The 16223-nt window shown below is 28.3% G+C and overlaps 1 protein-coding gene across 1 annotated transcript; it reads right to left on the bottom strand.

Moving 5' to 3' along the window:
• Positions 1-8253: 8253 nt before the first annotated feature.
• LOC122269452 (uncharacterized) lies at positions 8254-10526 on the bottom strand (the record flags this gene model as incomplete). Its single annotated transcript, XM_071177532.1, is given in 1 exon segment — positions 8254-10526. A coding segment is annotated over 1 exon segment (2244 nt), but the record flags the coding sequence as incomplete, so codon positions are not given.
• Positions 10527-16223: the final 5697 nt, after the last annotated feature.

The raw sequence follows: 16223 nt of genomic DNA, 5'->3' as shown, positions 1-16223 counted from the left end.
TAATTTAAGCAAAAAATGCCTAATGAAAGTACGAAAACTGAATGAATTATCATTTTAAAAAATTGCAATAGAAGGCTTAGGAAAATAAAAAATAACATTGTTACTAACTCTGAATTGATAGCACAGTGCAACAAATTACAATCTGCCACAAGTCATTTTTATTCTTAATTAAGTTAGCAACGATTAAGTTTATTTAATTAAGTTTATTTTCAAGGTCACTCAAATAAAAACAAATTTTTAGAGAAAAAACTATTAAGTAAAAATGTATCAAATGAGACTGCTGGCATAGCAGCCTCTTAATGAAGCTCTAGATTAGCGATCACCAGTCGCCAACAGGCGACTATTAAATGAAAAATAGCTACCAAAATATCAAACCATTTTTTGCCAGAAATGGCAATTAAGTCACAGGCTTAAAAAATTCCATAAACTCCATTTTTGCTCCCTTTCTATCGTAAATTCACATCTTGTTTCGATTGTTTTTACCAGTAGTTTTTTCTATGATTTTTCACAAGTTTTTGAAAATTCTGATAGTTTTAATACGACATGCGAATAACAAATCGTGCCTTTGAGTAATCCTTTTTTGATAAACTTGATTCCCGACGATTCAATCTTTAATTCAAATAGTCTTACCGCTCAATTTTTCGAGAGTCATTACAACGATTTTTCCCGTGATTTTCAATGTGCTATTATTATGACAGCCCAATTACGAATCGCTGATTTGAGTAATCACATTTTGATACTGAACACTCGATTCCATTGTAAAATTATATATCCTTTTTGATTGATTTTTTAGCAATTATTTCTGCAATTTCCACAAGTTATTATTAGCAATATTGATATTTTTAGAACGTATGCATTATGACATGCGAATTTCGAATCGAGATTTGAAAGAATTACTTTTTGACTTGTTCGATTCGCGGCGCTTTACTAGGAAGAACTACGTGGTTTGTGCTGATTATTTTTTCGCCAGTTAATGCTACAGATTATCATATTGTTTTTAAAATCAAGATTTCTTTTTAATACAATATTACTACGATTTGTGAAATTCGAATCGCGCATTTGAGAAATCCCTTTTTAGTTCATTTGATTGGTAATGATTTCATATTTAATTCACATGAGTCTTTTTGATTGTTTTTTTGACAGTTATTGCTATGGATTTTCTCCTAGTTTTTTTTTAAAATTTGGATGTTTATAATGTAAAATTAATATGATACGCGAATTTTGAATTGCACATTTTAGTAATCACTTTTTGACAATTTCGGTTAGCGACTATTTCATCGACCGAACTCAAATGTCGAAGGGGTTTAGACAGAGAGGAAACATTTTAATTATGCTTTTAATCCTTTTAATTTAACTTTCACAAATAAACTGATGATGGACATTTACACTATTTGGCAGTATCTTTCGATACATGCCAATAACAAGACCGTCGCGAAATGACAATTAGAGATATAAGATTCTCTATTAATTTTTCTGGTAAAATTATGCGAATACAATTCTGCAATGAACAGTTTTTGATAGGTAGTTAAATAGTATACAGTTGTCTGTTTTAGATTTTTGATTAAAATTTTTCTTTTTATTAAATTAGCATTAAAAGAATCTGTTTTCATCAGTTTAAACTGTAATATTATTATATTTTTAAAAAAAATCTAAAAACTGGTAGACATGTTATTTTAAATTACTTGCTCAAAACCACAAATAGCATCGTTTTATTGCTTTTAAGTTTTAGAGAAAAAATTCTTAGAAGGTCTAAAAAATTTTAAACGTTATTTTTCCTTATCTAATAAAACGACCTCTTTTATTTTCTTCCTATTTTTAAAAGATATTGTGTTGTCTAATTATACTATATCATCAAAAGTATGTTAAGAACAAAAAAGTATCATGAAAGCACAAATTAAAAATTTTAAACTGAAACCCAAGATGGCGAGGGTAGAGGCCTCTAAAATCTACGTAGTCTTACCGAATCATTTTTCATTGTAGATATTGCTACGAATTTTCACACAATTTTTAAGAATCCACTTTTTTCTCAATATGATATTATTAAAACTCGTAAATTTTTGAAACATTTCACAAATTTGGAAAAAACTCAAATATGAATTTTTTTTAAAAAAATTTAATTTGCCTACTCTATTACTAAAAAGTAGTATACTCTTTGCTATTGTGTGATAAAAAAAAACTATTAAATAAAATGAAATCATTTTTAAAAATTTTATTTGTTAAATTATTCATGAGGTTGTGAAGGTTATATTAAATCTTCAGTATGTTAATTTGTTTTAATAGATTTCGTTTTCCAAGTTTTGCAAAAGAATTGTTTGTTTTTTTTCAACTTTTTTACAGCAGTCATTGAACTGAAAAATTGGCTTTATAAAGCTCTGTATTCATTTATTATTTTCGTTTTACTACTGAATTTCGGACACACCCTTTCTATTTCAAAAATTTTATTTTATATAATTGAGACCTGATCACTTTTACCCCTGATTACTAACCAAGAATGAGTAATTCATTTTTGCTTTGTCCAGCGTTCTAGTGATTTAAATTAACTGATTTTTTAAAAAAAAAACATAGGTTAACAAAAACTTTAAAAAATAATTTAATTTTTAACGCAAACTTAAAGTATCCGAATGGTTTTGACAATTTTTTTTCTTTTTTTTAAATTTTTTTTTTTTTGAAGTAAGGCTCAATTGAGTTTTAAATTTTATGCTTGGTAAGTAGGAGCCCTAAAATTATAAATATAAAGTAAAGCTTAAAAATTTTTGAAATTTTTTTCAAAATAAGGGAAATATTGAGCTTAAAAGCTACAAATTTTAACGCCTAGCCATCATTTCTACTTCAAATTGTAATGCATTATTTTCAAAATAATTTTTTTCCTGATCAATAATGTGATTACATGTGTTTTGAACTAAAATCTTACAAATAATTCATAAAAGACATTGAACTAGAACTAAACATATTGTTAAATTTTAAATTTTTTTTTTTGAAAAAAACCTAAATATTCTTATTTGAAGCTTGATAAAAATCACACTTAGACCTTAAATTTTAGTTCAAAATATCGCTAATGTCTTACGAAATTTACAAGCAAAATTTGAAAAAATTGTAGTGTAAATTTTTTCTTCTTTTTTGTAATGTGTCTTATCTTAAAAATTATGTAAAAACAAAACAAAAAAATTATATATGAAGTGCGAGAAATTTCAACAAAACAAATTCAGAACAAGAAAATTAATAATTCGAAAATAAATTTCTGAAAATTAATTTGTTTGTTTTAAATATATAATTTATTCAAATAAAAGAATTTTAACGCACTCAAAACATGACGAAAACATTTCAGTTTCGTTTTCGTGAGTTTACTTCCGGTTTCGTCTGCCAGCATGCGAAAAAGCTACTATAACTTTATTTATAAAAATCGGATGTAAAAAATTTGTAAATCTAATAAATTCAAATTCAAATATGGGTACTAAAAAAATTTTTGTTCTAAATCTTTGGTTGAGATAGTCGATTTTTATCCATTCAGAAACCTTAAAATTATGATTATAAGTACATATTCATCTTTTTTAAGTTTTCAATTGGTAATTTAAATATTTCAGATTAATTCCTTTTTGCATACAATAAATATAGGCGTTGTACATTTAATAATTTTCTCTTTCAGTCTTATAACTTTTTTCGGTGTTTGAATGCGCTGCTACATATCATCGTACACATCTTACTCGTGCGTCTTTTCATAGTTGTTCTGCTAACAGCCGCAAAATACAATAATTTTCCAAACAGAAGATAAAGAGTAAGCGTTGAAATAAAATAATTTATGTCTGTGGTGATGTTTTGCTGTAACACTTTAAAGTAGAACTCCTATTTAACATATTTTTCATACTTTTTTCATTATTTTGTATTAATCTAAGTCAAAATAAGTGAAAAATATTACATTTAGCAATAAAATAATTTATGGTTATGAAATACAGCATGAAACACTGGTGCCTCTTTTAGTGTTAAAGGTAAAATAATCTAAACACGGCCCACTTACAAACAATAATTTTTCAAATTTGCATTTATTTGTAGTTATTTAAATCTAAGAGAAAGGTTTATTCATTATTGAAATTTCTTTAATTTACAATATTGATATATTTGATATATTTTTGACTATGAATGAAACAATTTTTTTTTCGAACTACTTTTTTATTTTTTATTTTTATTTTAGTCCAAATATATTTCTGATTGTCTAACAAATATTTTTAGTAACTATTAGACGGTATTTTTACAATTTAAAAATACCGAAATATATTTTTGATTGCAATTAGAGCGTTGGAAAAGGAATATATAAAAAGGACAAAGGTGTACTATTTGGATCACAGAGTTAATGGCGACCGTATTTAACAAAAGACTTGTGTAGAGTGTTGGCTTTCATAGTTTTATAACAAACTTCTGTTGAAAAAGTACGATATGTCGTAAAATTAGTTTAAAAAAAAGGAATTTGAATTTAGATTATTATGGTTCGCATTTGCCGGACAGAAAAATCGAACGAGAACTGACGTGTTGACGAAGTTTTAAATTTTTGTTTTGAAATAAAACAAATATTTTCAGAAAGGAAATTTTTTAGTTATTTTCTCGTTGACTTCATGTTATATAATAATAGTAGTTTAAAAATTGTCGTTGAAAAATTGCTTATAGGACATTAATGCGTTCTTTGTATTTTCTACTGGAAATATATTAAAATTAGCTAAATCATAATTCATGACACGAAAAAAAAATTAATATTGGTATTATCATATTTTAAAGAAAAGCAAATTGACCATAGTTTATTAAAAAATGAATAAACACTCTGAAAAGGAATTCGATTAATCAAATCGAATTCCTTTTTAATAATTCCTTTTCCTTTTTGAATTCCTTTTTAAACGAATTCCTTATTCATTAAACCGGTCTATACGAAATGGATCGTTCCTGGATCTTATGGATCCTAACTTTCAATAATGTAATTGTGAAAAAAGTAATTCTTTATAGGCAACAAATTTTTGCACCACCGTAAATATTGCAAAAAACGAAGCTGTTTTTCAATTTTCAACAACAACAAAAAATTTATGAAAAAAAGAAATAAAAAAAGTTTAAAAANTAAGGTTGTATATATACGAAATTTCCCTCGATATAAAATATCTTTGGGAAACACAATTTTAGGAATCATTTTAAGTTATTCAATTTAAATTCAAAACTTTTCAATAACGAAAAAACTTTTTTGTTTCAAAAAATATACTTTTAAGCTTTTAATGAATTAATTTTAAGCTTTAATGAATACTTTTAATGAATTAAATTTGAAATTAAAAAATTGAGAATAAATATACTAGCTTTTAATATATATTTCTGTAAGTCCATAAGAAATTTACAAAAAAATTAGCTTTTTATAAAAAAAAAATTTTTGATTGAGTAAATTGTAGATTAAATGACTAAATTAACTGATTAATTGAGTAAATTATTGATACACGGATTAATTAACTAAATGCTTGATTAATTAAGTAAATTATTGATTGATGGATTAATTGATTATTAAATCAAATTGAATTGATTAATTAATAGGTTGATTGATTAATTGATCAGTTTTTCGATCATTTGGTTGATTGATTGATTATTTTACTATTGATTTTACAAGCGCTGATGAACCTGAAACAACGCGTGATTTTGCTTTATACTAAGGTGCTGATCAGCTAAATAAGTGTTAGGAAAAAGATAAGGTTGGTCAAACCTGCCATGATTTCCCATAAATAGTACATCACTAATAATGTTTAAGTTTGACTTTGAAATTTATTATATTGTGTTTTTAATTTTAGACTAATTAAACCTTTTTCACAGAACATAGTTTTTTTTTTCGTTTTTTCAGACTTAGCGCACTTTTAGAATCAAATGTGTTTCATTTCTGAACTATTTTGCATATAGTTCAAGGTAAGAAAAAATAAATAAATGATTTTTTTTTCAAAATATACTCTGAAAAAAACAAATTTCTTTGAAAAAATTGCTGCTGAAAGTAATCACTCCTTACAAAGACAATTTTTTTTACAATTTTAAGTTTTTAATGTGCATAATTTGATAATTAAGTACATAATTTTAATTTAAAAAAAAAAAGCTTTACGGCATTTGAACGTTCGAAATTTTTTGTACTAAAAGAGAGAGATGTTTTTTTTTTTAGAATTAATATACTATTTAAATATTATGTTAATTCTTGAAAAATAAACAAAGGAATTTCTACGAGATCTTTGTATTACACTGCCAATATTTTTCGAAAAGTTTTATTTATTAAAACATTTCTGTAAAATTAAATTCCTAAAATATATATTTTACCAAAAAAATATACGTTTTAATTCAAAATAAAGTTTGATCTAATTTTTAATTACTTAATTATTCATTAATTACTTTAAAATATTTCTTTTTAAATTAAATCTTTTGAACTTAATATTTTTGAAATTTTTGAAAAATTGAACTTAATATTTTTGAAAATATTCTAGTTATAATATCTCAAAGTAAATGTTATGTTAGGAGGATATATTCGCATAAAACTGGAATTTTTTCATTTTATTAAGGATGAAAAGTAACATTTGTCAAAGTTTCTCTGATTTTCGAGGCCAATTCTCAACTTTTTTTTTTAAAAAAAAAGAGTAATTAGAATTTTAAATTTTTAACAAACAAATCATACAGATTACAAAAATTTACCCTCTTAAAACAAGTTTTATGAACAATAGTGCAGTTTATGAAAAGCGCATTTTAAAAGAATTTAAGATAGCCTACACGTCTTATAATTTTTTATGGTGAAGGTAATATTGAAAAGCATTTTAAAATGCTTTTAATTCTATGTTATCCTTGATTTTTTACATAATGTATAATAGCCTTAAAACCTGAATAAAAAGAAAGGAAGAATTTTGATGATTTTTCGGATTATGTTTTTTTACTTAACGAGTTTAAAATTTATTTCGATAAAATTATGCTTTTTAGGTTTTAAATCGTTATGACGTCATTTTAACAGCATTGATTTCCACACACATTTTTCGAGGGAATGTATTTTTAGCATATTCCAAATTTCTGAATAAATAAACCTTTATGGAGGTTTTTAGTTTTGAACCTTAGCAAAAGGTTCACAACTAGAGATATTAACATGAAATGCATTTTTCCTGAATTTAATTTCTTGAAACTAGGATCAACACTTTATAGCAAAGAAAAAGTTTCTTTTATGTATTTTATTTATTTATGTTTACTAGTTTTAATATTTTTTCTAGATATAATATCGATATTAAAATGATAATTTTTTTAAAAAATCTAGTTCATTGTTTGGTTATTGTTTCGAACAGTTCTAAATGCTGTCTAAATTTAAAAAAATAAATAAATAAAAATTTATTTTTGTAGTTAGAGCTAACAAAATCAAAATGGTGTATACGTGTTTTACCTTTAGCTAGTCTCTGTTTTAATCTTCGTGCCGATCCTGGGTAGGTGCAACAATTCCAGATAGTACAAATTTATTTCGCTCTGGAATATGCTATTCGCTTAAATATTTTCTTGTTCTTAGTAAAGTTATACTTTTTTGAAATATTCTTATAAAATACTCTTTGATATTATGTAAGTTTAAATTTAAAGAAGTCACTTAATCGAAAAGTTTAAAAACGAAAGAACCCAAAAGGAGTGTCATCCAATAAGAGGCATCTAATGGTCTACTAAGATATAACGCCATGTTATAGTGAAGTTGTCAGTTGGAATATGCTATTTACGTAAACATTTTCCTGTTCTCAGTAAAGTTATACATTTTTGAAATATTCTTATAAAGTACTGTTTGATATTATGTTTTTGATTCACATTGAAAATAAGTTTATATTTAAAAAAATCTAAAGTCAATTAATTGACAAGTTTAAAAACGAAAGAACCCAAAATGAGTGTTATCCAATACGAAGCTTCTAATGGTCTAAGATATAGCACCACGTTATAGTTTAAATCTATCTTACTACCTTTTTTTAAAAAAAAAAAATAGTTATGTAAGAATACGTTCTCATAAAATTATATTAATAGGCAAGCTTATGTATTTCCTACAAAATAAAATTAGTTATACAGATAGCAATAATTCGAGTAATTTTTGAAGGAGTTACTTGAAAATAATAATTCGAGTTGAAAGTGACATTTGAAAGTTACATGAAGTATTACACTCTGTATAAAACAAAATAGAAAAGTTGCAATAAGTCCTATTTACAACATTTTCAACTGCTGAATATTTTCATAATAATTTTAGAAAAATTATACTTACTGAGTTGTTGTTGTTGTTGTACTTTTTCTACGTTTTTTTCGATACTTTCGAATTATGTATTTTATGTATTTGTAGTAATTCTTTTTCTGTCCTCTGTATGGATGCCTGCGAAGGAAAAATATGACATATCGTCGTTCTTCGGGAGTGGTATCTGGTGGGAACTCAATATCAATCGGTGCTAAGGTTGTGGTTGTTTCTCGAGAATAATATATTTCAAAACCTGTTGGCGGTGCTCTTGTTGTAGGTGATTGTATAAAGATATCGAAACCTGTCGGTTTTCTCGTGTATAAAGGTATTCTTACACCTGGATTCTTTTCTTCATAATGTCTTCTGCATTGTTCCAAAATAAATTCTATTAACTCATACAAACATTGCTTATGTTTTTCTGGTGGAGCCTTCCCTTTATTGATGAAATGAGTTAGAGTTGGGAATTTTTTAACATAATGGTGATGTAAAGGATATTGTTCTTGGAATCCTGGTAGAAATGCTTGGATCTGAATTATGTTTGTCGGGAAATTCTGGAATATTTGCGTTCCTCTTCTAGGAATTAGGGTTTCTTCTGGTCCTCTTTTTGGGAAAACATTCGGAAGTAATCTTTTTATAGGGTGTTCCTCTTCCTCCAGCAAAATACCTATAATTAACTTAACCTCCCTAATCAACGGTTCATTGGGTTTTCCAGTTGTTTCTAAATAGGCATTTCTTAAAGCTCTTGTTACGATTTGCACTTTCCTGTCAAGTGTAACAGAGTCATCGCATTCAACTATAATTAACTCTGATATCGTAGCTGCGAATGAAACCATTAAGACATCTTTCTGACTAGGATCAGTTTCTGCTGTTTGTAGCAGGCTGATAGCTTTAAGCATGACGTGAGTTACTTGCTTAAAATCTGTCCGAGCCCTAGTTCCGAAATTAGGATCACTAAGTATATTAGTCACAAAAATATCTCGGAATTTCACATTCATTTCATCAAACTCATACGGATCTTCGGGAAATTGTCTACTGACTTCCTCCTTGACCGGAATTTGTTTGCGGATCACCACTGGTTCGTTGATGACCATTGAAACCGAACGTGGATCACTTCCAACTGGATAATATGTTTCAACATGAGCAATTTTTTCTATATCAACATTATTCTTTCCATGGGGCTTCATACCATTTCTATTATTTTTACCGGGATGAAGAATTTGACCATAAGGTTTATTTTTCCCCGGACCGTTAGGATTCCTTCCATTTGGTTTATTTCTACGAGGATTTCCAGGAAAATTGTTTCCATTTGGACCATTCATTTTACGGTAAGTCATTTGATTATAGTTATCATGGCCATTTTGTTTGTTCCTTCCTGGGTAATTATTTCGACCATTACGATTATTTCCATTTCGATGATTTCCTCCTGGGAAGTGATTTTGACGGTATGGATTATTTTTTACTGGGTAGTTCTCATCTGGATAGTCATTTGTCTCAAAATTAAAATATTCATTCATAGGATCGAAGCCTTGCTTGCGTCGATTAAAATTAAGGTTAACATTTTGCATAAATGGATTTCTTTTGTTAGGATTCCTAAAGTTAAAGCCTTCGTTCTCGAGATTTCTAAAGTTAAAGCCATTCCCGGGATTTCCAAAATTAGAGCCTTCATACTCGGGATTTTCAAAGTTAAAACCTTCGTCCTCGGGATTTCCAAAATTAGAGCCTTCATACTCGGGATTTTCAAAGCTAAAACCTTCGTCCTCGGGATTTCCAAAATTAGAGCCTTCATAATCGGGATTTTCAAAGTTAAAACCTTCGTCCTCGGGATTTTCAAAATTAAAGCCTTCGTCTTCGGGTTTTCCAAAGTTGAAGCCCTCATTCCCAGGATTTCCGAAGTTAAAGCCCTCGTTCTCAGAATTCTGAAAGAAATTATTCACATCACCTGTATCTTGTCCCATGGAATATTCATTGTCTTTGTTGTTGTTACTCATGTAATCCATGTCCAAAGCGTCGTCATTGTTACCCTCATTATCGTTATCACTTTGTTGAAAATTAACACCACCACCGTTATCACCACTTAGTTCGGTATCACCGTCACTTAGTTCAAAATCATCGTCCTCTGAAACTTTGTCTAAGTCATAGTTTTCACTATATGGATCAAAATTTTGATAATCTAAAGAGTCTTCGTCGTAATTGCTTTGTAGGTTTATTTCTTGGGCGTTCCTAAATCCAATACATATAAAAAGTATGGTAAGAAATACATGGGATATGAACCCCATGATATAAAGAAAACACACCCTTAATGTTCTGCCATTTCCATTCTCTAAGCGCCACTTATATATGGCATTTAATTTTGAATGGTGATCGTTAAAAGTTGTTGCGTAAGTTCCAATTCGTTGCCTTCTTTACCGAAGTGCTTTCTTTCACAGTGATAAGGCGCTATCAGGCCTATTAATCAGAACAATTGCATTTGGAGATGAATAAAAATTAATGAAGTCAACTCTTTCTACTTGTTTAGCTGCAAAAATATATTTACTTTTCATTTTGATGTAATTTCTGTACTGTAGAGGAGAAAATATCATTATTTAGCATCAACTATTATAGATCTTTTTTTATTCTTCACAGTTATTAAACAGATACATTTACATGCGCAGTAAGATTCATTCAATTTTTACTATATCTACAATTGTTGTTAACTGTATTTAAAATAGCGGTTTTCAGCTGAATGGATATGAGAATAAGGGAACTTTCTATTTTGCTTCTTACTTCTAATTTAAATTCTATGAACTTAAGAGGAAACTGAAGTTTCTTGCAATTATTTATATTTATTTAGTGCAGATGAATAAATTGTATAATCGGAGTTTCAATTTCATTAGAATAAAGTTTTTATTGGGTGTCGCTAAATTTACGCAAGAAGTAATTTTGATCGAATACTCAAGATTTTTATTAAAAACTCTGAATTATTTCCTTTTTTTATTTATTAAGTCTGCAGCATAAAATTATGTTTAGAAGGGCAGTTGTTGAGTTAACTCATATTCAAAAATAAAATTTAAAAAAAAACATTTTTTATCGGAAAACGTGACGTTTCTCTTCAGGACACATTCCTTTCCGATGGCGAGTAGTGATATTGCAAAATAAATAACAATTTTCCTTCGATAAAAATCATTTTTTATAATGCGTCTACATCCTTAAAAAATTAAAAAATGCAATTGAAAATGAGTTTAAGATAAAAGAAGAAAAGCATAAGACAAACTTACCAATATGGAGTAAAATAAAATAAAATGGCCTTGAATTAGATATACTAATCTAACAGTTAACAAAAAAGGGTGATAAGAAAAAATATAAAAATTTGCTTTTAACTTATATTGTATAATATAATTAGTAAAAAAATAAATTTGGTAAAAAAATTACATTTGAGTGCTGCCATCTATGAAATGAACACTATTATAAAAATAATAATTGGAAAATTAAGGCAACAAAACCCATAATCGGTAATGAAGCTAATAAAAACCATGAAAACTGTCTTTAAATTCTAAAATCAATGTTTAAAAAAAATATTAATTAGGATAACATAAAAAGAGAAGAAGCTTTTTATGTTACATATATATATATATATATATACATTCTCGCTCTTGGGAAGTCATATGGAGGTAAAAGCTCCAAAATTTTGTAACGAACGACATGATTATGGCAGTGTGGTCAGCACTTAGCATTGCAATTTGGCCTCCTTTATCTTTAAAAAATATTGGTAGTTACACTAGGTATATTAAACTTATTTTGTCATTTCAGCTATATTTTATTACATTTTTTGCCCACTCTTCACAAGTGACTTTCACGGATTATTNTATATATATATATATATATACATGTAACATAAAAAGCTTCTTCTCTTTTTATGTTATCCTAATTAATTATTAAAATCGAAAAACTTTCTCATACTTTTAAAAAGCCACATCCTGTTCTTAAATCTATTGGCTCAAATATGCATAATTATAAGTGAAGACACTTTTCCCTTTAATCTTCGTGGGAATCACTCGACCTATTTCATAAACCAATGGCAATTTCTAAAATTTCCTCTTAGATTCTGAGATTTTCCTAAAGAGAGACATTTTCGGATTTTTTACAAGATTTTCCCTACCAGAAAGACTGATCATCGATGGAAATAACTGACTTTTCGCTCGTCATCCATTAGAAAATGATCTAAATAAATTCTTTTGCTTTCATTAAAATCCTGTGTCTGTTTTCCTGCTCGGTCCGACTGCATCATTTTACATAGATATATACAAATATATATATGGCAAAAATGGCGCGATATTCATATTTTCCTTAAATTTTAAACACCCTTTAGAGTCTCAAAGCAAATTATACACAGTAAAGAAAACCTTTGAACTATATTATTGATGTAATTCAAACAAATGAGTATTGCGAGATTTTAGGCAAAAATATTACCGACATAAAAGCAAAGTAAGCTATAGTAATTTTAAGTATAGAAAAAAAATATATCCTTGAAACAATGGTTTATCTGATCATGCACTAAAAATTAAATTAAATTTGCACTTGTATCATAACTAGCGGCATCTGGCGTCCACCTGATCCGCCTTTTTAAATAAGAGGAATTTCAAGAATCTCGAGATTTAAAATCGTTTAGTCCAAAACTTAACTATATAAAAGAATCGACTTACATTTCATTAGTTAATGGGGCTTTATTTTTACCTTTTTCATACATTTTCACACTTATAAATCATGCATGTTTTGAGGAATTTTCCATTTCGAATTGACAAAAAAAGGATATCGTGGTGAATCTGTTCTGCTTGTTAATTGAACAATTTTATCAAGCAAAAACATTTTGATCATAAAAATTTATGATTTACTTCAAATATTTTTCATGCAAGTCATGTTTCATATTTGTCACATCCTATATGTAATTTTGAATACAACTGTAAAAACAAGCATTAAAAGAAATGATCATAGACATTTACGAGACATATAGACTTACATGGTCTATATGTCTCGTAAATGTCTATGATCATTGTCTCGTCATGGTCTATATGTCTCGTAAATGTCTATGAAATGTCTCGTAAATGCCCACACCTTCCCGTTATAAGGTGTAGACCTTTTCCAACGACGACAAGACTTTGATTGAGCTATCATGAAGGATGGTTTTTGTCCTCAGCCTGGCTTTCTGCTAACTAAATTTTTTCACTTCTGGTAACACACACTTCTGTTGTAATTTTTAAAAAAAATTTCAATCGCGTTCTTAAAAGCAAATAATTGCTATTCTGAATAATGAAATGCTTATTCATAGTACTTACTTTTTTGTATGATTTTTTTTTCAATCCCAGCCAACCTTTGTACAATACATCTGAGCACATTTCAGTACATTTTAGTCCGTCGATATATACGGTAAATTTTACAATATACAAAATATTTAAAGGCAATAAATTTTTCAAAATTTTCAAACTGTTTATTGACTGAGTTTTAAAAGCATTAATGGGAAACTAATATTTCATTTCCTTCACCGGGAAATTTCAATCCGGTTTTTATTAGTTTCTTTAAATATTTATTGATATTTCTTTAAATATTTCTGTATTTGTATTCTCGATTCAAATGCTTTGAAAAGAAATGTCTCTATTAGTTTTGTTTGGCAAAGCAATTTGTTTTGTAATTGTTATTCAAAAGTCCAATTTTTTTGTTAAATAAGTTTTTAGAAAAGGATAATTATAGTAAACGAGAGCGATTTTATCGAAAACCATTTTTTTTCCCTTTCGACTTTAACAAAGAATGAGCTTACATACATGTAATAAAAATTTCGAACAACAATTTTTTTACCTCTTTTTGTAATAAAAGATTTATGATCATTGTGAAAGCAAAAAGTAAAGAAAAAATTGCAAAAAATCAATAATAATTTTTAAACAAATAGAAATTCTGAAAATTAAAAACCTATGTTTGCGTATGACAATATTAGTTTCAGAACATAAAATTTCAATCTTTTAGTTGCATTTCAGTGAGTTGCTGAATGGACCGTGTGTTATAATTACTATTAAATTAACAGTTGTTAATTCTCGATCTAATTATCGAATGTTAAAATTTTTCATTCCTTCATACTCTCTGTAAATTTTTCTGTATACCTTAGTATTTTCAAGTTTTATAGTTTCGGTGTCGAAAACACTATGTAAAGTTCAATATCTAAAGTTTAAAAAAAATTTAGCAGCTTTTACCATTTTTTAAATACAGAGAGATATATATTTGTTACAATTTGTGTTATGTAGAGATTAAACAACTTTAAGTAAGATTACCATGTAATAACAAAGTGCAAGAGACCATTTTTAAGATGAACTCGAGTTACAGCTTATTGCCTCAAGGAAAAAAAAGCATTGGTGGTAGAATTTTTAACCGTTATGTGAATTGGCAATTACATATTAGGCACTTTTTTAACTAACTCTTCTCTATTTTTTCTCACCTATTTTTGACCAAAGTAAAAAAAAATTTTCTCAGTTTTAAGAAATTTTACAATGCAGAAGGTAAGTTTAAAATTCCGCCGACCAGGTAGCCGAGTGGTTAGCGCGTCTGACTGCGGAGCCATTGGCCGCGGTTTCGAATCCTGCTTAGGGCATGGATGTTTCTTTCTCTCTCTCTGTGTTCTATGTCCTTTCTCCTTTGTGTGAATGTGACCCGCTCTATAAACGGGCTTGTGGTTGTGTGACGTGGGCGACGCTGCTCCACCGACGTGGCTTCGCCACAGGTGCCCACTAGGTAACGAGAAGAGAGTAGCAGTTCTGGCATTTCTGTGGCCAATGAGACAAACCCCAAGTGCACTCAAAAATGTGAAGAGTTTTTAAATAAACTAAGGAAGTTACTCTATATTTCTTTCTTTTTGTTTCGTTATTGAACCCTTTACGCTGAATGCTGACTTAATATAAAAATGCTCATTTAAAGCTGTGAATATGCTAACCAAAAAAAAAAACTAGTACTTATTTTGTAAATATTAAATGCGAAGAATGAAATATTTTAAATTCTAAATTAGTTCTTGATTTATGCATATGCTGAAAATGAATAAAATAAGTTGAATTATGATTTTCATTGTTATGAATGTCGAGAATGTTTGACAGAGAAACATAATTATTGATTATTCGATTCGGTTATTATAGTTTAAATTGAAAAGTTTGCTGAGCAATACTTTTTTATAAATGCATATTCTTTTCATAATTTATTTGATAAATTGTTATCAAAAAAATCTTTTTTTTTAAATTTTGCTACTTTTTTTCATTGGCACTTTGCATAAAATTTTTTATTTAAACTATCAAAATATTAAACATATAATAGTTTATTGATTGGGTAAATATAACTATTGCTAGTTATAAAAACGTCCTAGCTCTTGGAACTCCTGTGATCTTTCTACTGACTTCTAAAGTTCCGCGGAACACCGTTTAAGTACCGCTGAATTAAGGCATTCAATCTCATGCTTATTGTTTCTTTCGAATTGCTTCTCCCGTTTTTTTAATATCTCTCTATATAGAGCGTTCGCCTTCCAATGAGGTGAACCGGGGTTCGATCCTAACAATGGCTGGTCGATACGAATTCCGCATCCGACTTACACTGACCAAAGTGCTGACGTGAAATATCCTCAGTGGTAGGCGAATCATGGGTTAGAGTCCCCTTGTCGTCAGGCTAACCGTAGGAGTTTCTCGTGGGCTTCCTCTCGATGTAACGCAAATGCGGGTTAGTTCCTTCAAAAAGTCCTCCACGAAGGCAAATTTCTCACAATACTTGATCCAGGAGTTCCCTTGTCTTCTGGATTGGGTTCAAAATTACAAGGCTGCTGAGTTGAACATTAGTAGTTGTAAACCCAAAAATGCTTATAGTTACCTATATATACTGTTATAAATTTCAGTATTTGGAGACGCAGCAGTATTATTAATACGGTACAATCAAATTAGGTGAAATTTTGGCCAAACATAAACATTCAAAATAACTAGCCGCGACTAATTGGGATTTGTTATGGGAT

The sequence above is a fragment of the Parasteatoda tepidariorum genome, chromosome 2 (assembly GCF_043381705.1).
Source record: "Parasteatoda tepidariorum isolate YZ-2023 chromosome 2, CAS_Ptep_4.0, whole genome shotgun sequence".
Taxonomy (NCBI): Eukaryota; Metazoa; Arthropoda; class Arachnida; order Araneae; family Theridiidae; genus Parasteatoda; species Parasteatoda tepidariorum.
This window is presented reverse-complemented; position numbering and strand designations above follow the sequence as displayed.